This window comes from Barbus barbus (genome assembly GCF_936440315.1).
Source record: "Barbus barbus genome assembly, chromosome: 13".
NCBI lineage: Eukaryota > Metazoa > Chordata > Actinopteri > Cypriniformes > Cyprinidae > Barbus > Barbus barbus.
In genome coordinates, this window is record NC_136741.1 from 12082611 (window position 1) to 12106691 (window position 24081).

Sequence of the window (24081 nt, forward strand, 5' to 3'; positions counted from 1 at the left end):
GTGTGTGTGAAAACCTTCCCAAACAAATTAGTGCAAATGAGTATTTCGACCATCAAACAATTATCTTATTGCCATTTCCATTAAATCTAACCTTTTATTCACAAATCGTTGTTTTTTCAGGTATTTCTCATATTTAGGAAAAATTATAGAAATAAACCTATGTGTCACCTCATATTTATAGCACAGTGAAACAATAAATCAAGGCTAATCAACAACTTTTCTATGGCACTTTTTTCCAGCCCTATCACTTGAAGGCGAAAAAATCAGTTAAAGAGTGTGGACCAATTCATTTATCTTGGCGGTATAATCTCAAATTATGCAACTGTATTACAAATAACTGCATTCTAAAGACAGCAGAGGCACCAATATAGCTATAGCATGCGTCATCCTGGACTGATTTGTTCTGGGCCTTGTGAATTTTATTGAAGGCCCTGTAATCATTTTTAAATTGTTGTTGTTGCTCTGTGTGTTCATATTTGTATTTGAAACAGTAATTGTTCATATTTTCCAAAAAACTTACCCTTGATGTAACAGTTGACCCCTGTGTGTAATGTAGGGCAAACTGTGTGAAAGGCTATATTAGCTACTACTAGGCTATATATTACATTTATACAGTAGGCCTATGTAGCATTAAATAACTGATAATTAAATTGTGTTTAAGTTGATTCTGATGTCACTCACATAGCCTAGGCAAATTAAAACCCTTCTTACAGCAGCTTGACACAGGCAATATGTGAAAACGATACTAAACCATGTTTAGTAAAAGGCACAAAAGAAATCAGGAACGAATACTTTGATAATATCACTTACGTACGTTACGTATTGAAATGAGGTTTTAATCCTTGCATTGACACTGCGGTCTCGTCATTGTCCAGTAGAGGGATCATTTGTGCTGTTTATGTGTGGCATCTGCACATACTTCAGTTGTGCCATCTAGCGGAGAAAAGCTGTTATTCACACAATTGACTGGTTATTGACCTACAAATTGATTTTTGTTCAGTATAAATTGTAGTGTAAAAATGACAGCTCTATGTAAATTATTTTAATTCAGTTTTTGCCTTTATAGCCTACTTGTTTTGATCATAATTGAGTGGAAAGTCGTATTCACACCATATCCATTAACACAATAGCTATATCTGTTTGTTTCTTCTTAAAAAAGTCATGCTCTTGGTTTTCTGCATTAGACCGTTGTTAATATAGTTATTAAGGTCATACATGTGCTGTAATGTGTCACTATCTTTTCAGATCAATGCATTTTAATGTGATATGCATGTCCATTCTTTATATGTTCTTAAATAATAAATTATATTTCTTTCAACATCATGAAACACTTTTCATTAACTGACAACAGTATATACTTTGATAGTGTTATCACTTACAAATGTACTTGCAAAGGCCTTCTTTAAATCCTCACACCTCAGTGGTAATGTTAGATATGAATCTATATGCAGAATCTCTGTGTCCTCAAGGTGAGCGTGAAAATGGAGTTGATATGGCAACATCTGTATTTTTATCCTGGATAAAAAGAAAAATAATTTGTCATCTCCCAGTACTCATATGTGCCGCCATTGAGCTGATTAGAGAACAATTACAGCTTAATAGTGTTTTTATGCCTCCACTATGACTGTTTATATTTAGCAAGCGAGAATGTAATGAGAGATGATCAGGTCCTTCGTCTCTGCATTAAGTTTCATCTGACTTGTCCATTTGCTGATTTTGATGCTTTTGTTATGATGACATGCTAACTGAATCAGGAACTGAAATGTTGATGGAAGAACTTTTAATGGAACAGGGTTTTTTGGGGGGCCTATTAATTTTACAGAACACTACATCTGTCACAAGTTTACAATGCTACATTAAATATTTTCCTTATTGGCCTGTAAATTAAACAAAGCAGCATTTGTTTTTCTTAGCTGACAATTCTTTGTTAACCAAACAGAGCTAGTGTTAGTTCCTGTTACTAACACTTCTCAGCCAATAAGATCTTCCCGTACAGCTCACTCTGTAAATTTGTGAATGTTTCTCTAGAGGAGAAAACCTTTTGAAAAACAGTCAGCTTCCATGCATAATATCATGTTATTGTCATTGTAGTAAAGTTAGCTATATATAAAAGTGGGTTCATAGCAATTCTTGACGATAACAGAAAAAAAAAAACATCTGGTCCTGGTCTATCATCATCTTTCATGTCAGTGAAAACAGTTTTGAGGAAACTGAATTCCAGTTGCAAAGAGTCTGAACTGTTTTCTGTTTTAAAATTATTTTGAAAATTATGCTTATTTTTTCAAGACATGATAACATGCACATATGGAGGTTAATGCATTTGTACATTTATTACAAAACATTTTCTCCAAACTATTTCAAACTTCTAATTTTGTGTTGCAAACCAACTGAACATCACACAGTATTATTTCTAGTGTATAACCACAGAAAGTCTGTGGTGAAAGTGATAGTGGGCCATTTCCTGTATGGGTTCATTCTTTTATCTACTTGTTTAGCAAAATTAGCAACATACAAATCTTTAGACTGTACATGTTGGAAGTATTGACTGTATTTATCTTCTTATCTCACCTTTCACATAATGGCAAATCTCTAAAGGGGAATTTTGCTTAATTAGGTGCATAGACTATTTCAATCTTTGGTGTTGTGTTCTACAATATGCCCATGCATCTTAATTCTTGGATTACAATTTGAAAAGGCTCTAGTGAAATGACCATAAGCAGTATTTTTAGTTAGGATGCTTAATACAGACTCAAACATACAAAGAAACTCTTAGAAATTACGAATCCTACTATTGTTCAGGAATTGGCTCATGAGTATTAAATGGTTTATGCACGCGTTCTTTCCTGAGTGTTAAGTCACGCAGTTGAATTATTATTAATGAGCCCAGTTAATGCACCAGTTCACAGGCTATCACCTAGCGACGTTTGCCTTTCGCCAAATCACTCAGGACTAGTGGCAGAACGTCACGTTGCGTAAATAATATCCATGAGCCAAGCATTCGCCGTAGTAGGAATTGTGAAATCGTATTCAAGACTGGCAGATTCACTTCCAGGTGCTAGGAGACACGCGGTCCACTCACAATTCAACACGAACTGCGTTCGGCCTGATAAATGCGCATGCGCAGCAGCGCTGTCCTCTCTATTTCCTGCGCATATTGCCACGTTATTAGCGGCAGACACCAAATTCAAGCGACACTTCAGACAGCTAAAGGTGAAAGAAGACCCGCCGCGCTAACAATTTCTCCGGTTTCCATCACGGTATTATTAGTAGTTGGCACGTTTGGAGGTGATCCGAGATGCTGAAGTTGTTGATTGTGTGCGCACTAGCCGCTATGAGCGCGGCTGATATCGCCGAGGAGGAGGACGTGCTTGTACTGAAGAAAAGTAACTTCGAGGAGGCGCTCAAAACTTACCCAAATATGCTTGTTGAGTTTTGTAAGTAGTCACCAACTTTGTTTGAATTGTCGTTGCTGTGTTCATGTCGATAGCTTGTGCATGAGGAAAATGCTAAACGAAACCAACTCTCAATGAAATGGTAGTTGTTTTTATTCTTAGTCTTGTTTGCTGCAGCAGTACTTAATCTCTCACGTTAATGATTTGAAGACGTCTTTGCCACTCGCCCCAAAACACTCTATTTTGACAAAGCAGAATTAACTTACATTGAATCCCTTTACGAATAATGCATTTGATTCAAGTTGGTAGATTTGTAAGTGTTACGTATTCAGGGCGATAGCAGCCTTGGAACAGTAGCTCGGAGTTCCTTTCGTGTTGAAAATAATAAATGCATTGAGTTGCACTTCAACTCAATGCATTTATTGTTTTTTCGAGTTTCTATTTCCTGCTGCTTTGTTTTTTGGTTTCGCCACTTCATGCAAATGAGATGCAGTATGTTATGGGCAAGCATGAATGAATTTTCAACCTGAAAAGATTTTTCAAACTTGTGTGTAACCGCACTAGCCCCTCACTGCAGAACAAAGATCCAGGGAGCAGGGTTGGATCCACATCTAGGGGGTGGAGTTTGGTAGGTTTAGGGGTGGAGATGGGTGGGTTTAGGGATCAGGGGGTGGAGACGGGTAGGTTCAGGTATTTGTAAGGTGGGAGGAGTTGGATCTAGATCCAACCACGCCCCCTGGATCTTGTAACCGGGCTCCTAGGTTAGTTTATCTGCGCTTTACCGGGCTAAATTCATTGGGTACTCAACGTATATCCTGATACAGGGACGTGATAGACTTTCCAGTTGCCCAATCGCTAGCCTCCACGAGTGTTTCGTCATAATGAGTGGGCCGGACTTTCCAGCAGGCCTGGGCTAGGTTGACGTGTACATCAGAAAAATAACTTTTGTTCCACATTGAATTTGTGGTATTTAAAAACACTTTTTATGGGAACAATGTAATGAAAGCGTAAATTGTACGCTTTCATTACGCTAATTTCATTAGTGTTTTATTTGATAAGAGTGAAGGGGTATTTGATGCATGTGTATTTCTTTTTTTATTTTTATAACCACTGGACTTTGGTCTTGACTTTAATAACATGCCATGTTGTGAGATATGACGTGTTGAGGAAGATTAGAGTAATAAGTTTAGCCTACTTTTTTGATTTATCCAGTTTTACTGGGTTTGAACACTAGAATAAACCATCATTCTTTTTATTCATGTATACTACTAACACATTCATTCAGACAAATTACTGCTAATGTGGTTGGAGTTATGAATGTAAAATCACTAGCATTCAGTGACCGTAAATGTCAGTATTATTGAATTTAACCACTTTTTGCTAATTGCAGATGCACCATGGTGTGGGCACTGCAAGGCCCTGGCCCCCGAATATGCCAAAGCAGCTGGTATGCTGAAAGCTGAAGGCACAGACATCAGACTAGCAAAGGTGGATGCAACAGAGGAATCTGAGCTCGCTCAGGAGTTTGGTGTTCGTGGATATCCCACCATCAAGTTCTTCAAGGGAGGAGAGAAGGAGAACCCCAAAGAGTATTCTGGTGAGAGAGATCAGCCACAATTTTCCTACATAATATCCATGGTCCGTCTTTGTGTATGGACTGCTAGACTGGATTCAGCTTTTGACTTATACTTTTGTGTTAAAAAAAAGATTTCAAAATCATTAACAAGGTTTGTTCAAAACCAGATAGAAGGAAATCAGTAAGTGTACAAACAGTTCGAACAGGTTTGTTTTGATTAGAATCGCTGAAGTGTAACTGAGCTGTATTGATGCCATCTTATACCGTAAACCATAACTCAGTTTAGACAGGTCAGTGGCCTGCATACCATGAACGTGAGTGCTAACTGCTGAAGACGTGCATGTCATGCTGTACGTGGAAGCCCTGAGTTTGTAGAAGGCCCCTCCCGCTTTCCTTCAACGTGCAGTTCCTCACGTTGCCTGTGGTCTGGTTGCTGTAGGCTGCTCTCCATGGCTGTTTATTACGGTCTTACTCCTGCAGACCAGACCTGCCTCATGACTTTCAGATGTCTCAAGGTCTTAAAAAAAAAAAGTAACACCCTCATTTCAGATTCCTTGTGGGATTACAGAAAACAAAGTTCCCGAATGTTTAATCTTTGTCTTATCTGGAGTCCTCGATGGAAGGACTCTATCAGGGCATCTGGATCAGGTGATGTCATAAGAACTTGATCAAAAGCTGAACCATAGTGTAATTGTTGACGTGTCACATCAGTAGTTCCTGTTGTAAGCTGTGGGGCTCGCTCCTCACTCATTTAAAAACAGCATAATTAAGACTACCTTTGAAACTGACATGTCATTCACGTTGACAACATGTTGGTCCTGCACGGTGGTCATAAATAGGTGAAGATAGATGAAAGGAGCACTTTAGTTATGTTTACTCTGCATTTAATAGCGTTATATAAATTTTTGTTTTTAATTGTCAGCGCATTATTTCTCTTGCTCAAAAAGTAGAACTGGGGATTAGCACACCAAGGTCACGTGTTCATTTCCAAATGAATGCATGAACTGAGGAAATGTATGCCTGAAATGCAGTGCAAGGTGCTTTTGTAAAAAAAAAAAAAAAAAAAAGGTCCTAATATAAATGTAGCACATCTCCTATAGTTGCTATGGCACTCTTTTCTGTACATGTACAAGAGTTTGCTTGATACCACCAGGTTCGTTTGTCTCACTATGTCATGCTCTGTCTACAGCTGGTCGACAGGCTGATGACATAGTCAACTGGCTGAAAAAGCGAACTGGCCCTGCAGCTACTACTTTAACTGATGTGATACAGGTGGAGTCTCTTATTGCTGATAATGAGGTCGCAGTCATTGGGTTCTTTAAGGTAAATGTTATTCTTTTCTTCAGCTAGTTTAGTTTTGGGTGTTTTTTTTTGTTTTTTTTTTTTTTAGATGATGATTATAAACTCTAACTCTGTGTCATAACATCACTTGACTCCATGTAAATATCACCATATCAATAAGCTATTCATAATTTTTCTCTACCTCATATTGCTGCTATTATATACCCTGTACAACTTTTTTGCACATTAGTTTGCACATTCCTCTTAGTACTATTTAAGTCAACAACATACTGACCTGCACATTTATATTTATATTTTTTATCTTATCTTTTTATTTTATTCTTTTATTTTATTTAATTTTTTCTACTTTTCTTCTCTTAATATTTGTATACTTTATAATTGCATTGTCCTTGGAGCGGACCTGACCTACATTTCACTGCTGGTTATACTCTGTATAATTGTGTATGTGACAAATAAAACTCTTGAATCTTGAATTATTTTTTCGATCTCTCTGCAGGATGTTGAATCAGAAGATGCCAAAGCCTTCATTAAAACCGCAGAGGCTGTGGATGACATCCCCTTTGGCATCACCTCAGATGATGCAGTCTTTTCAAAGTTTGAAGTGGCCAAGGATGGTGTTGTTCTTTTTAAGAAGGTACACCTTCTCTGCTTTGTAACTCTGCTGACTAAACTTCAGAGAATTTTAGTATTTGTTTATAACTTTATATTAATGGATAGTAGCTAGGGGTGTGACAAGATCTTATGGCTCGTTTCCACTGAGCGGTATGGGACAGTACTGTATGGTATGATTCGGGACCGAATACCCTGATCCAGCTTGCGTTTCCATTGCCGACAGTTCCTTTACTTGATAGACGTGGTGTATGCCAAAAGCAAACAATTCAGTCAAACGTATGCTACAAAGTCAGAGCTGTACTACGGTAAAGTTCAAAATAAATATATAAAGTTAAACATAACTTTGTGGTCAGCCAAAACGATATGACCAGGAACAAATAATAGATTCAGGAGACCATGAATGCCTGTTAATTATACACAAAACGAATTGTATCATGTTTAATCACTACAGAGACATTAGAGCCAGCGGCAAATGTCAGAAGGACTAACCGAGCTAAGGCTGCTTTAGGCGGATACATGAGCACTGAGCGCCCGGTGATCGCCTGGAGTTCCGAAAACGGCATAGCAAATTTCAAATAGGCGCCATTTTTATAAATAAACAGCAGATTTTACTTTTAAACAACTACATTCTCACATGAAAAACTCTTAACTACATTTCATGACACAATAACAGTAATATTTTGAAAATTATGTGGGTTTTTGGGCAATGACATTTCACAAGTCCACAAGAACAGAAAAGAACGCATATTGAGAAACGGCTATTGTCTGTGTGAAAATATAAAATACACTGTTATATATATATATATATATATATATATATATATATATATATATATATATATATATATATATATATATATATATATATTTTATTTTTTTTTGCACACTCTGATGTAAATAAGCCCAACACTCATGGACAGCAGAGAGGAACGAGTGAAGAAGCTTTTTCCCCTTGTAGCACGCACGAGTGACCATTCTAGTCAACCAATCAACGTTCTGCAGTGAGTTTAGCTCCACCCTTTTGGTACCCTTTGCTGTGCTAGGTACCCCAACGGAAAGGTACCAAAAGAGTGTTACGGTTTGCTATTTTGGTACCATTCACAACTTCTGACAATGGAAACGGACATAATTGCGTAACATATTGGACTATCCCGCTCGGTGGAAACGAGCCGTTATAGCATAAGATATAGCATAAGTATATGCCAATACCGAGTTTTCCTATAGGAATGTCTGTTTGGTGCACACTTCAGTTATTAAAATCATTCCCATGTATAAAGAGTTGTGCAGAGAGTAAAAGAATATGTCTGATGCATGTTTCTGTATACATGTTAAAAGATACCTCACTCTCTTTGTGTATACACACTGTATACAGACATTGGCAGATGTATGTTACAATGGTAGACATTGTAAACAGACTTTGTGGTCACAGTTATGAATATGGGACTACTAATATAAACTTCTTGCATTTTATATGTACAGTAAGCAGAATAATTGCAAGATAATGTGGAGATAAGGTTAGAAAGAATGAAGCTTGCGGTGTCAAAATACAGTCAAGTCTGAATTGGGACGCAACCCAAAGCATGTTATGACAATGACGTCTCAGTCTGACAGCCGATAAGTAAATCGATAAATTAATGAGTGATTGTTACAAAAGTGAAAATGAACAATGATGGATGATTGACAAGTGAGCTCATCTCCACTACAAAGCTGCATATACATCGCTGGAGTTAGTTGCAAATATTAAACATGTTTAAAATCTTTGAGAAGACCATTTGCAACGACTGGTTCTAGAATTATAAGATCATAATCTTTAGACACCACGTACTATACAACTTTTTCTGCCGACTCCAAACAGCGACAGAGCCTAACAGAAAGAGACCTGGTCCAACTGGACACGATCAGTTGTCAATCCCAAATTACATTCATAATCAGCCTGATAGTCGTGTAGTGTGTTCTCAGCTTTAACACCAGGCTCTCAAGAGACTATTTAGATTATGAAATCCATAAGAGTCCATAATTTAAGTCCTCAGTTCAGCCACGGTAACATGATCGTGCTCCACCTATGATAGTCTCCTCTGGCAACTCTGCTGTTGCTATTATTGGTCTTTTCTCGGCCGTGCGATGAATTTGGTTTTCTGGTTCTTACTGGTTGAAGCAGACAGAGGATCCCCCCCTTGACCTTTGAATGCATTAGGTAATGATGCTCTCGTTTATCAGGGTTAGTGAATCATTGTCAACCCATTTACAAATTTTGTGACTTCCTAGAAAAACTGGTAATTTTGTAGAGGGGTGGACATTTTATACATTGCTTATAAAGCCCCGTTCACACCAAGAACGATAACTATAAAGATATTAGCGTTTACACCAGCCGACAATATCGTCTGTTTGTTCTAAGCACATACTCGGATGGATTCTGATTGGGTGTCAATGTTTGTATCATTCATCAGCTGGAAAAAAATCTGAATTTTTCCAACAATATCGTTTCTCTGTGCCTTTATTTTATTACTTTATGAATTTAAACAAAGTCAAAGAGCCAAGCCAGCAAAACGTTTGTCCAACCGTCATGTAAAACTAGTAGATTGGTTACGTATTTGCATCATTGCTTAGGAGTCCTCTTGATGTCACCTGAAAAGCAGAATCAAATAAACATACACTACTGTTCAAAAGAAACAATATACACTACCATTCAAATGTTCGGGTTCAGTGCGTGTGTGTGTGTGTGCGTGTGTGTGTGTGTGTGTGTATATATATATATGTATATGTAACGGTACCATAGACTGTAAAAAAAAATGGACGTAGTGTCCGTGACGTCACTCGTAGGTTTCTGAAGAGCGTTTTTGAAGCCTAAAGTGGGCGGAGCCGACCGCCACCATCTTGGCAACGCGTCACCGCGCGTCACTCCCGGATGATCCAAAATGGGCAATGAGGCGGGACGTGGGCGGAACTGAGGTGCCTGGTTGTCTGTATATAGTATGCTTTATTAATCATGTTCTCACTGAGTTTCGTCTTTTAAAAACAGTTTTAATCTGTTTTAATTCTTTAAGCCACAGAGTTTGTATTATAGCCTAACAGTTTTGGAGGAAAACGCTTAACCAGTAACGTTAATTACAGGCCTAACGTTACAGCCCATCACAGTCTGTCGGATTCTGGAGTGTAGTTAAGTTTTAAATAAAATTATAAAGAATAAATAAATTAATAAATAAAATTACATTACAATATCACTCACCGGAAAAATTCACCCCCCCTCACAGTTGTCACGAAGGGCAAAATTAGCTATATAGACCAAAATAAATTTTTGTACCAGGCTGTAAACATGTTTTTTTCTACTGTAAAGTTGGGCATTTTAACATGGAGAGTCAATGTGATTGACTCCCTTTTGGAGCCAGCCTCCAGCGGCTAGTCGATGAATTGCAGTTTTAATCACTTCCGTGTTGGTTTCACTAGAGGGAGCGGGAGGTTGCCGCTTGAACGGTACACATTCATACCGTACCGTTTCGGTATCTTACTTTCGGTTCGGTACGCATGTGTAATCTTTTTTTTTTTTTTTTTTTTTTTTTTTTTTTTTGCCTGAACCATCCCAAAAGAGCCGCTTTTGGGATGGTTCAGAAACGTGCTGGTATAAACCCAACACAAGCACGGAGCGGCCGCGATCAGCACCGCTTCCCGTGTCTGAGCCGTGACGCACCACAGACTTGTGCGGAGCGCGAGTGAACGCGATCATTCCTTCCTCTGTACTACTAGTTTTAACGCGAATAAGCATGATTGAACTTCTCATGCCTTATCGCTCAATCAGTGTTTCAACCGCGGAAAGACAACAACAAATCAGCGTGGAAATATAATGTCACGTAGCATTTCATTTACCTCAGCAAATCATCAGTGTTCACAGCTCGTTAGTTCACTAGAGAAATTAAGTTTAGAGAGGAGCATTTCGCAAAATATTACACCATATACTCATATTTTACTAATCTGTTAGTCTTAATTATTTAATGCATGTTTAAATTAATCTTATGAAACATGCAATGACTGCCAGTGCGTAATTGAGCATATTTTAACAGCCTAGAAATTATCAAAGTTAATTAAAAAATTGCATTGTGCAATTTACATGTTTGCTTTTTTTATGTATGTGTGTGTGTGTATAATATATAAAAGCAAACATGTAAATTGCACAATGTGTTTATATATATATATATATATATATATATATATATATATATATATATATATATATATATATACACACACACACACACACACACACACACACACACACACACACACACTAAATCTCTTTAAATACATTGTTATAGTTTAAATTTTCCTAGTGATAAAAATGTACCTCAGCTTATGCTTAACTATAGGGAACCCTTTTACATTATAAGGTTACAATTAGGCCTAAAAACTTAACCCAAACTTTTAAATTTAATTACTATTTATTTTTAAATGGATCACTCAACATATATATATATATATATATATATATACACACACACACATACACACATTTTATTTTTATTTATTTAGTATGATTTCGGTACAGCAGGGGGGAAACTAAACATATATACACATATACATACATACATATATATATATATATATATATGTATGTATATGTGTATATATGTGTGTGTATGTTTAGTTTCCCCCCTGCTGTACCGAAATCATACTAAATAAATAAAAATAAAATGTGTGTGTGTATGTATGTATGTATGTATGTGTATATATATATATATCACATCACACACATACTTTTTTATTTTATATATGTATATACATGCTTATGTATGTGTGTACACGCATGTACTTTTGTGTGTGTGTATATACAGGTGCTGGTCATAAAATTAGAATATCATGAAAAAGTTGATTTATTTCAGTAATACCATTCAAAAAGTGAAACTTGTATATTAGATTCATTCATTACACACAGACTGATATATTTCAAATGTTTATTTCCTTTAATTTTGATGATTATAACTGACAACTAATGAAAGTCCCAAATTCAGTATCTCAGAAAATTTGAATATTGTGAAAATGTTCAGTATTGAAGACACTTGTCTAGTGGTGTCTAGTTCTGTAGGCTACACAATCATGGGGAAGACTGCTGACTTGACAGTTGTCCAAAAGACGACCATTGAGGCTGGCTGTTCACAGAGCTCTGTGTCCAAGCACATTAATAGAGAGGCGAAGGGAAGGACCAGATGTGGTAGAAAAAAAGTGTACAAGCAATAGAGATAAACGCACCCTGGAGAGGATTGTGAAACACAACCCATTCAAAAATGTGGGGGAGATTCACAAAGAGTGGACTGCAGCTGGAGTCAGTGCTTCAAGAACCACCACGCACAGACGTATGCAAGACATGAGTGTCAGCTGTCGCATTCCTTGTCAAGCCACTCTTGAACAAGAGACAACGTCAGAAGCGTCTTGACTGGACTGCTGCTGAGTGGTCCAAAGTTATGTTCTTTGATGAAAGTAAATTTTGCATTTCCTTTGGAAATCAAGTTCCCAGAGTCTGGAGGAAGAGAGGAGAGGCACATAATCCACGTTGCTTGAGGTCCAGTGTAAAGTTTCCACAGTCATTGATGTTTGGGGTGTCATGTCATCTGCTGGTGTTGGTCCATTGTGTTTTCTGAGGTCCAAGGTCAACGCAGCCGTCTACCAGGAAGTTTTAGAGCACTTCATGCTTCCTGCTGCTGACCAACTTTATGGAGATGCAGATTTCATTTTCCAACAGGACTTGACACCTGCACACACTGCCAAAGCTACCAGTACCTGGTTTAAGTACCATGGTATCCCTGTTCTTGATTGCCAGCAAACTCGCCTGACCTTAACCCCATAGAAAACGTATGGGGTATTGTGAAGAGGAAGATTCAATACGCCAGACCCAACAATTCAGAATAGCTGAAGGCCACTATCAGAGCAACATGGGCTCTCATAACACCTGAGCATTGGCACAGACTGATCGACTCCATGCCACGCCGCATTGCTGCAGTAATCCAGGCCAAAGGAGCCCCAACTAAATATTGAGTGCTGTACATGCTCATACTTTTCATGTTCATAATTTTCAGTTGGCCAACATTTCTAAAAATAATTTTTTTGCATTGGTCTTAAATGGTATTCTAATTTTCTGAAATACTGAATTTGGGACTTTCATTTGTTGTCAGTTATAATCATCAAAATTAAAGGAAATAAATATTTGAAATATATCAGTCTGTGTGTAATGAATGAATCTAATATACAAGTTTCACTTTTTGAATGGTATTACTGAAATAAATCAACTTTTTCATGATATTCTAATTTTATGACCAGCACCTGTATATAAAATATGGTGCTGCTTAATATATATCAAATAAAGTACGTGTATATATACATATGCATGTATGTACACATGTACTTTATTATATATATATATATGCAGCACAACTGTTTCCAACATTGATCATAAAACGCTATATTAGAATGATTTCTGAAGGATCATGTAACACTGAAGACTAGTAATAGCTGATGAAAATTTAGCCACCACAGGGATTTAAATTATATTTTAAAGTGTGTAAAAATAGTAAACCGTTATTTTAAATTGTAATATTACACACTAGTGCTGTTTTTACTGTATTTGTGATCAAATTAATGCAGCCTTAATGAGCATAAGACACTTCTTAAAGTATTCAGTGGTTCTTTGTTCAGAAAATGTATGTGCAATAATTAGCAATAGGACACAGTACTCCTGAGCTAGATGAGGTCTTGTGGTAATTCATACACATGAAACTTTGATCAGATCACAGGCACTACGTCTTCATGCATGTTGCTGACATGGTGAATTTTATTGCAACTGTATTTTGAGTTCTGCTGTGAAAAATCATTTGCTAATTAAATGTTCACTGATTGGCCTTCCATCTCCCTGCCCAACTCTATAATCTTATTAGAAATCCACACTGTAAAAAAAAAAAAAAAAAAAAAAAAAAAGAGAGTTGAGCCAATTGAAAATTAAGGCAACCAGCTTCAGCAGCATTTTGAGTTCTCAGCTTATTTTTTTTTTTTTTAGGAAATTTCTGTACTTTTTGTTGTAATAACTTAAAACAAGTTGAGAACTCATCTGCTGAAGCTGGTTGCCTTAATTTTAAGTTGGCTCAACTTTTCTTCTTTTTTTTTCTTTTTTTTTTTACAGTGCATAGGGTTCCCATGGTCAGAGCAAAAAAATAAATATAAACACATAATATATAAAATCCTGAAACCGTAAAGTCTTTTCCGTGAAGACTAAATCTATGTTCTTTATAGAAATCGGCCTACGATAATTCATTCTTTCAGCAGGGTGGAAGGATGTGCTTTAAATGGTATAATCAACAATGGACTAAACTTCTCATTGACCCCTGTCACTAAAGAGGCTTTGCGGTTGCTGTTTCTTAGCATCCAAACACACATACACACACACTCTGAGGCAGTAGGGACAATGAATTTCATTCCAGAATGCAGCTGCTCTATTTATGTGTTATTAATGCCCACTGTATGTGTCGAATCTAGAATATCCGCTGCCCTGTGGCCAACAACTGGTGCAGTCCAGTTTCTATGCTTGAGTGATGCATAGTTCCCTAGTTAACACTCAATTACAGTGAATTTTGTTTCTATGGACATAGAAAAAGTTAAATAAGAGGTAATTTTTCTCACTCTCTCTGTCTTTCACACTCGCTGACTCTTGTTTATTTTTCAGTTTGATGAGGGTCGCAATACATTCGATGGAGAGGTCAGCAAAGAAAAGCTAATGACCTTCATCAAATCAAACCAACTTCCCCTGGTCATTGAGTTTACAGAGCAGGTACACTTTAGCCACACTTGTGTCTCTTGTTGTATATTGACATTACAGATGTGTGTTTGACCTGTTGCATACAGACCCAGTTGGCCTATTTATATTTTCATTGAAAGATTTATTGCATTTTTGCCATATTGTGGAGGGAACAATAGATTCTGAGATTCTTATTTCTCGTCTACAGACTGCTCCAAAAATCTTTGGAGGTGACATCAAGTCCCACATCCTAATGTTTGTGCCCAAAGCAGCCAAAGACTTCCAGGATAAGATGGGCCAATTTAAGAAGGCATCTGAGGGCTTCAAAGGCAAAGTAAGTATTTTTATTTTTTTTTACTATTAAACTGTCAGTGTATGTTTTGCTGAATACATTGGCATTTGACCCAATTCTCTTTCTCCACAGATTCTCTTCATCTTTATTGACAGTGATGTGGATGATAATCAGCGAATTCTGGAGTTCTTTGGTCTTAAGAAGGAAGAGTGCCCAGCAATCCGCCTCATTACCCTAGAGGAAGAGATGACCAAATACAAACCAGAAACCTCAGAAATCACAGCAGAGAACATCGTCACCTTCTGCACAGCCTTCACAGAGGGAAAACTCAAGGTGACTGAGAAGTTTGTTTGGGTTTCGGTTTAAATAATGACGTAAATGAGGAAATGAGTCTTTATGGGAGATTTAGTAGTTACTTAAAATTGGCACTTAAATGAAAATGTTCTGTCTTTTTGGAATGATTGTTGTGTGAGTGTGTTTTGATGTTTGTAATGTCTTTCAGCCTCATTTGATGAGTCAGGACATTCCTGAAGACTGGGATAAGAACCCTGTCAAGGTCCTGGTGGGCAAAAACTTTGAAGAGGTTGCCTTCAACCCCGCCAAGAATGTCTTTGTAGAGTTTTGTATGTATTTTTTCTATATAAAAATGTCTTTGCTTGGAAGGACAAGCAAGATTCAAAACTACAGAACTTGCATCCGTGTCTGAGCACTTGGTTTGACAGATCACTTTGCATGGCATATTGCCTGATTTATTTTGAAAGCAGGATCTTTTGATTGCCCCTCCTCCTTATATAGCCTGGCATTGTAAGCAAAAGATTCCTGTATCTGTCCAAAAGCATACTGCTAATCGTGGCACAGGCACCCACAGGATACTTACTTGAAGAGCTCTCCTTCCTATATACTATTAAACTTGCTATAATAGGAAAGAGCGAGAAATGCTGAGATCAATTTGGCTCTAAAGTTATTTAAAGCAAACTGCTTCCCAAACTAGCATGTCTATGAGGAAAGTGGCTTTTACATGGCTATGACTGACTTTCTAGCAAATTACATGGATCATGAAGGTTAGAAGGGGGTTATATTTCATGTCATTGAGGGCATTAGAATGGTTGTTAAAATTTGGTTATGTGAAATGAGTTTCCAAAATGTTTGGACAATGGGTAGATTGCATCATACATGCAGCTGTCAGTAAACGGTGCCAGAGTGACTCTGAAAACCCATCTGCTTTTTTCCCACATTTTAGTCCCATTGTCTGTCCTGTATTTCTCAGCACCCTGAATCAATTATAGGTCCTGCATATCCCTATTACTGTACTCTTTGCAAGTCCATTAGCCAACTTGATATAATTTCATGCGTCATAACATTATCACTAGTATCAATAAGTACATGTATCTTTGCAGTTATAATCAAGCTCCAGTGGGGTTTTGTATAGTCAAGCTATGTCTCTCCAAGCAAACATGACACAATGTGTAATAATTTTTTTGTAGGATTATGTCCATGTTGCACATCACTTCTGTCTTGCAGAGCAAGTGCAACAGCTGCTAGAACAATTGTAGTCTAATTAAAGTGATAGTTCACAGTTCTGTCATTTACTCAAACGTGATTTTCTTCTGTAGAACACAAATGAATATTTGTAACCCATGTGCAAATCCAGTGGTTTTATCCAATTTAAATAGTTTATTTACTGTCTTATTTTTGTCTGTTTATCATACTAAGTGATCATAATGCTTCAGAAGACTTCAATTAAATCACTGAAGGTGTATAGATTAATCTGTTCGTTCGACTTGGACTAGTACAGTTTCAGTCAGACTAGTGTTTATTTTAAAATGGAAAATTGCTATATCTGACTGAAATCAAACTTTTAAAGTGTGTGTGAAAATTCGCCTTTAGTAAGAACCAATTATTTTGTATTCCGTTTGGTTTTCCTTTATCCAGATGCCCCATGGTGTGGTCACTGTAAACAGCTGGCCCCCATCTGGGATCAGTTGGGTGAGAAATTCAAAGACACCGCAAACATTGTTGTGGCCAAGATGGACTCCACTGTCAATGAGATTGAAACTGTCAAAGTGCATAGCTTCCCCACGCTCAAGTTCTTCCCTGCTGGTGATGACCGGAAGGTAAGGCCTCGAGACAATTTGCTTCTGTTTTAGGTGTATTTTTAGCATAATGTAATGTGAATTATTTATAAAAAATAAAAAACACACATGGTCTGTATGTGTGAGATATTTGCTACTTTGTGATTAAGCATCAATGCAAAAACCTATGGAGATTTTTCAATATCTTGTTTTAAGTTCTCATTTGAACTTAACATCTGATTTTAAGTCCCCACGTGGTAGTTTGTTAATTAGTTTGTTATATACGTCAAAATCTACCATGTACTGCCATGTATAATTTTTGCTGTATGTTCATGTATTGGTGCGTATAAACAAAAGGTTTAATATCATTTTTCACTAACATAAATACTGGAAAACATCACTTTTACTGAATGCATTAGGCTGAACTTTTTAAACCAATTAATTAGAATGGCAGAGAGTAAGTCAGTAATTGAGTTTTTGCCTTCATCAGTCAGCCCCAATAATCTGTGTTTGTTTATTTTAGTTTTTTTATACAAAGTATAACAATGCACTAGGCCAGCAGTTCCCAATTAAAGTCCTCGTGCCCCCCCCCCCCCCCCCCCCCCCCCGGCTCATAACCAGCTCATTAGAAGACCGCTACGTGCATGAACTGTTCCGATTGATATGATCCCTACACAGTGTTCACTGCTCCCTACTCCCTGAGGAGGAGAAATCTGTTGAAGTTTACTTAACTTCGCAGGGTACTTTCGGTCGAATAGAACAAACGTCGTACGTGATAAGAGATGCATACGAAATATGCAGAGCGGGGGGCGTGCAAGGACTGGAATTGGGAGTTGCTGCACTAGGACTTTTTATTCTGGATTGATATTAGTCTGAAAATGCTTCTGAAAACTCCAGCAAAGTCTCTGCTCTAGTCAAGTGTTTTTTTTTTTTTTTGGCGGGAGGGTTTTCAGTCCACCCTTCTGTCTTTTTTTTTTTTCTTTCTGATAATAATTAGCCAACAGATTTAGAAATGCTCCGATATAGCTTGCCTCACAACACGTGCAAAGGAAACAAGACACTCCCGACCCAGTGAATTCACCCCTTGTCTAGACCGTAAGAGCTCTAGAGGTGCTGCATGGATCTAATTCTAGAATTAAAACCTTTTATTCAGTGCTCCGCTTCATCAAAAGATACTTTGGACTGAGGAAGTGTCATGCTGACAAAAGACCACTTGAAATTACTGTGACAAAAGTTACTTGTAAACCAGTTTTGCAAGGTCACCCAGCTGACCAACACCAATAAACAAGTTACTAGTTAAGTTAAGATGTCTTAATACATTTTCCTGCCTTTCTTGCAAACAAATGCTCCTTTTGCAGCGTATGGGTGGAAAAATAGTAGTAGTAAGTAATAGAATTTTTTTATTATTTTGAATTACATGATAAAAAAAATTCTCTCACCCCCCCCCCCCCCCCCCTCTTTCTTTAGGTAATTGACTACAATGGTGAGAGGACGCTAGATGGATTCACAAAGTTTTTGGAGAGTGGAGGAAAAGAAGTTGGGGCACCTGCAGGAGATGAGGATGAAGATTCTGATGTATGTATAATTTGGTTGCAGTTTAATTTTCTTTAGTTGTTTGGTTTAACTTCATTGAATTGTTACTTGTTCATACCATAAGTATATCATACCATAATTTCAATTGAAAATCTTGTAGCTTTGGCGGCAGAGAAATCTGTGTCTGCTTAGTTTACTTCAGTAATTAAACTTTTGGAAGTGTTATGCATGTGCGCACAAATTAATAACAAAAAATAAAAGATAAAATAAAAGAATGACCTAAAGTGGATACTTCACCAATTGTTTGCATAAAATTGATTGTAAGCTTTAAGAGTTTGCTTATGGAGCTGCAGTTGTTTGCTGTCTGTCTCATGGGCATTCCTGGCTCTGGTCCTCCTCTGCAGGGGGTAAAAGACCCTTCTGCAAATCTGTCAGAAAGGCACTTGCCAAGTGCCTGTGTGAGAGTCCATTAAAGTGGCCCAGTTTCTCCAGCCTTAAAGTTTTGGCTTAATTCAGGGAGATGTTTGGTTGCAAGCATTTACAATCATTAGATTTTCAGTTAATATTTCAGATTCTTGATGCTCATTTTCTTAATTTCTGACACCCAAATGAAGTGTCCTAAAAAATAACTGCCTACTGCATGACCCTTGGCTTCTGAAGATTCAGAAGGTGGAAAAGAAGCCTTATCATTAGGACATAACCGGTAGTTATTTTTGTTACTGCTTGATTGTTACAGTTTCATCTGCACCAATTAATATTAATCCATAAAGTATGGAAGTGAATAGAACGGTCCCTGGAGGAAATGTTCTCTAGAAATGTTTCCTTGCTCACATTGTAGTCCGAGGTACTGAAATGGAGTCTTGAGTCTTCCTTGAGTCTCTCCTTAAAAGCTTGACGTGAACCTTTCTGTGAGGTCTGCTTTTCAAATATTTAAAGTTAGCATGGGGTGGGTGTTCCTCCCTAAATATCGAGAGAATATCCTGACTGTAACAAGTCTGTGGCTTTATCTTTTTGCACAATTTATTGCAGTATCGCATTAAACAATCAGTTGTCAAAATGGTGAAAAATGTTAAAACACTGCATCTTCACTGTATGAATTAAATATACATTGATACTATTAAAGCTTCTAGAATTATTCAGTTGAGTAAGGTTAATGGCAAAGACAGACCAAATGCATGGATCTAAAACTTATACATATCTGATTTCTTTCCCAGCTTTTTGTTCACTTCATGTAAATACATGCCAAAATGGACATTGTGTGTATATTTGACTGAGACTGAGTGAAACAACATCGATGAGCAAAGTACACTGAGTTTCAGGTGCGTGCTTAAACGGAGTGCGCATGCAGATCACCATTTCATAATCGTTGGAAGCCAAAACTGAAACTAAAATTTGATTTAAGTTCAAGTTGAGCTTTATTGTCATTCCACTACATGTGGGGACATACAGTGGAACGAAATGTCGTGCCTCGCAGGACCACGGTGCTACATAAATACAGACTTACAACAATGAAGTAAAAAAACACTATAAACCTATACACGACTAACCTACTGACAGATTTTAACGAAGTATACTATATATATATAAATATTTAACCTATACAAACTAAAAGAATAAAGGATAAAAAATACAAACTATACGAATGCTTCCCATAAATATTTACCCTATACAAACTAAAAAAATAAAAGATAAAAAATACAAACTGTACGAATGCTTCACAAATACTGTACATGTGCAAGGAGAAACATTTTGAGTCAAGCAGCTGGTTTGGGGAACCGTGCAGGATGATTTGTAGTGCATGAGCATGTAAACATGCATATATTGCTTTTGTGGGATTGTGTACACGCAGCAGTGTGTAAAGTGTCTAGTGCACATAGAGGAGAGTGTGTTACCACAGGTGGTTTGTACAGGCCCACTCACCTGTGTGTAGCACACTTCGAATTGCACAAAGTTCCATACAGTTTTTTTTCTTTGGGGGGGGGTGTTTGGGGTGGGGGGTGGTCCATGTTTCAGGAGGTAGGGGTTTGCATGGGGTTTCAGAGGGGGGCGGGGTGGTTTGAGTTCAGGGCTCTCTCAGCCTGGGGGAAAAAGCTGTTGAGCAGTCTGGCTCTGATGCTCCGGTACCGTCTTCCTGATGGTAGGAGCTGGAACAGACTGTGGGAGGGATGGGTGGAGTCCTTAACGATGCTGCTGGTTTTGCTGGAGCATCGCGTAAGGAAAATGTCCAGGATGGAGGGGGAGAGGGGCACCGATGATCTTTGCAGCGGTGTTCACTGTCCGCTGGAGGGTCTTGCGGTCAGCAGCACTGCAGTTCCCGTACCAGACAGTGATGCAGCTGGTCAGCACACTCTCAATGGTGCCTCTGTAGAATGTGGTGAGGATGGGTGGCGGGAGACTTGCTCTTTTCAGTCGGCGGAGAAAGTGTAGGCGCTGTTGTGCCTTTTTGGAGAGTGACATGGTGTTGGTGGTCCAGGTGAGATTCTCTGTGATGTGCACCCCCAGGAATTTAGTGCTGCTGACTCCCTCCACAGTCGAGCTGTCGATGGGGGGTGGTCAACGGACTTTCTTCTGAAGTCCATCACAACGTCCTTTGTCTTCTCCACATTGAGGGACAGATTGTTAGTGCCACACCATTCAGCCAGCTGTGCCACTTCCTCTCTGTAGTGTGTTTCATCGTTGTTGCTGATGAGACCTACCCTTCCACTGTTGTGTCATCAACTTGATGTGGTTGGAGCTGAACTTGGCAGTGCAGTCGTGGGTCAGCAGGGTGAAGAGCAGCGGACTGCGCACACAGCCTTCTGGGGTACCTGTGCTCAGTGTGGTAGTGCTCGAGGTGTTGTGGCTGACACGGACTGACTGAGGTCTTCCGGTTAGAAAGTCCAGGATCCAATTACAAAGGGAATTGTTAAGGCCCAGCAGGTTTAGTTTATTTATGAGCTGTTGTGGGAATATTGTGTTGAATGCTGAGCTGAAGTCAATGGACAGCATTCCAACATAGGAGTGCATTAGGGTTGTGCATTAATTGTGCCCTACTGCTAGCTTGCATTTAATTGTTTTGATGGCGTCACATAATTGAGACCCATGAGATAATTTGGTCAGGCAGCACAGCCATCTAAGAGGCAGTCAGTTCTGTAGTCGACTTCAAGCAGTGTTGCACAGACCGATTGTTGCATGACATCACCTATTATTATTATTACTATTATTATTATGAGGCCATAAAAAATATCACAATTCACATATCACAATCTCTACAATTCGATTGTGATATGAAGATTGATCGCAATATAAAATTGTAAGATCACCCACCTGTAAATTAGCATAAGCAAACCCTAGTTATGGTTGTCAATTACTAAAAGCCACTAGTCAAGTTAAAACTACCAGTATTTCAAGTGAATGGGTTTATTAGTTGGGGTTTTTTTTTTTCGCTGTCTTGCTGGCTTCACTGAGCTCCAGATCATATGAGACCAGTGACCTATTTTTGGTTCATCGCAAACCATTTGGCTCAAATCAAGTTTATCACATTTAGGCATAATCCAGTACCACATAAATCTATCCAGGGGAATGCTTCTAGGAAATTTAAATTTAGAACCTTATCATTGCCACTAATACCAACACAACTGTTATAGCTGTTTCCCCCCTCCTCACCACTTACCACCACCACTGACAGGACTAAGTCAGTCAACACTAGCTAGTCCGCACGTCCCAGCTATGAGGAAAGGATTCTGCAACCGAACACTGCTGGTGATAACACATCTCAGCCCCTGTGAACTCATGTCGGTTGCACTTGTTTTGCTGCAGGGATTACTGGCATGTATTGTTTGTGGCAGGGCAGATTTGTTTTGATGAATTGAAGTCATGCTAGTACGCATGGCCTTCTGGTAGGGATGACCGTGATTGTGCTTGAAAACATTTGTTTCGGTGGGCAAATATCCAAGATGTTGCCATTGCACTAAAATGTTTTTACATGTATTCTAAAAAAGAATATCTTACTCTTTCCACAGGATCTGGATCTTGATGCAGAGGAGGATGATTCAGATGTGGAAGAGAAACACGATGAGTTATAAGTGTCAGGAGGAAAAGGCGAGACAAACCCCTTCACCACCACCACCTCCACTTCAAACCTCCCTGTCTGTGAACACTAAAGCTTTTCCTAACTAATCCAACAGCCACCGGGCGTTACAGGGTCTTCTTTCAGCCTGTAGTCATTACCAGTCCAGCCCAACCATCTGCAGCCCAGAGAAGTGCCTCTCTGCCCACAACTTTATCTCTTTGAAGTTTTACTGTACAGTTTACTTTTTGCATTAAAATGTATTAGGTTTTTAGGTTTAATTCTAATGGTAGTCTATTAAACTGCTCTTTATATCTGCCCACTACCTCCTTTTGTGATCTGGGGGCTCAGTGTTAAGATTTTGCAGTATAATACTGGAAATACTCTCCTGATGAAGGACTGGGAAAGCCAGTTATTCTGCCTTAATTCTGTGATATGAATGAGTGGACATTTCAGGGCAGAGGGGCTATATGTCATTCACCTTTGGGTGGAAATAAAATTACAATAATGGGCTGCTATTACAGTGAGAACAACTTAACAGAGACCAAACTGAGGTACCTTCTGTGTTTCATTAGTCAAACCACATTTTCGTATTCCTGTTCAAAATTAGCACCTGCTACTGAAATATTTTTAAAGATATAAAAGTGAAGAACGTGTTTTATTTAATTTTATTTCAATTATTTTCTTTTTTTTAAAAAATAATCTTCTATACTGAAGGGCCCAGAAACAGCACTTTTGTTGAATTACCTGGGGCAGAGTTGGCCCTCTTAGCTTTCTGGTCATCTGAGAGAATGATTTGAAACCTTGTTTTGCACTTCATTCAGTGCCATCAGAGATTCCATATCAGTTCCTGAAATGAAGATTTATCATCTTGTAAGGAGAATAACTCTCCCATACCCTTCCTGCTTTCCATCACTTTAGTGGAAGATTCATTCCACCTGGAGGTGTAATGCCAGTTGACGACGTCTGAGTGGTCAGTGTGACGGGGAGGAGAAAGTGTGCTTGTAACCAACTTAATCAGTCTTTTCCCCTTCTTGTGCCAGGGTTCAGGGTTGTGTGTGTATGTGATTTGGTTAACCCTCATGTTGTCTTTATTTTTCTAGGAGCGGTGAATTTCAGGGGTGATGTTTAAAGAAGGGGAGGGTTTAGGAATTTGATTGGAGGGATTTGGGTTTTGAAATGTCAACATGTTTGAGACAAAGCATTCCATTGCATTGAAAGTGATTGATAACACAAACTGGTGGCCAAATAAACAACAAAATGGTAATGTGTGTTTTTGTTTTTCTATTTTAAAATTACTTATTCATTCAGTTGATGTACTAATCCATATTTAACCACATGGAATTGTCTTACAAAGACCTCATAGCGGTCTTTGTTCTAAGATGAAGAACAACAAAAGTTATGCAGCCAATGAAAAGAATGGGTATTTGGCGCTTTACCAGAAGGGAAATAGAATGGCAAAATGACTGAAATTACTGTGACT

The 24081-nt window shown here is 38.2% G+C and overlaps 1 protein-coding gene across 1 annotated transcript; it reads left to right on the plus strand.

The window, feature by feature from the left end:
• Nucleotides 1-2743: 2743 nt before the first annotated feature.
• On the plus strand, nt 2744-23865 carry LOC306878696 (protein disulfide-isomerase-like). Its single transcript, XM_079431187.1, has 11 exons — nt 2744-3434; nt 4783-4989; nt 6158-6291; nt 6767-6904; nt 14582-14686; nt 14862-14987; nt 15078-15278; nt 15448-15568; nt 16878-17059; nt 18485-18592; nt 22552-23865. Exons 1-11 carry the CDS (start codon nt 3296-3298, stop codon nt 22612-22614), a joined length of 1524 nt encoding a protein of 507 aa, XP_079287313.1. The 5' UTR covers nt 2744-3295; the 3' UTR covers nt 22615-23865.
• Nucleotides 23866-24081: the final 216 nt, after the last annotated feature.

Coding starts and splice junctions, on each gene's coding strand:
- LOC306878696 (XM_079431187.1), top strand. CDS start 3,296: ATGCTGAAGTTGTTGATTGTGTGCGCACTAGCCGCTATGAGCGCGGCT. Junction 4,990..6,157: donor GAACCCCAAAGAGTATTCTG/GTGAGAGAGATC, acceptor CTCTGTCTACAG/CTGGTCGACAGGCTGATGAC. Junction 6,292..6,766: donor CAGTCATTGGGTTCTTTAAG/GTAAATGTTATT, acceptor ATCTCTCTGCAG/GATGTTGAATCAGAAGATGC.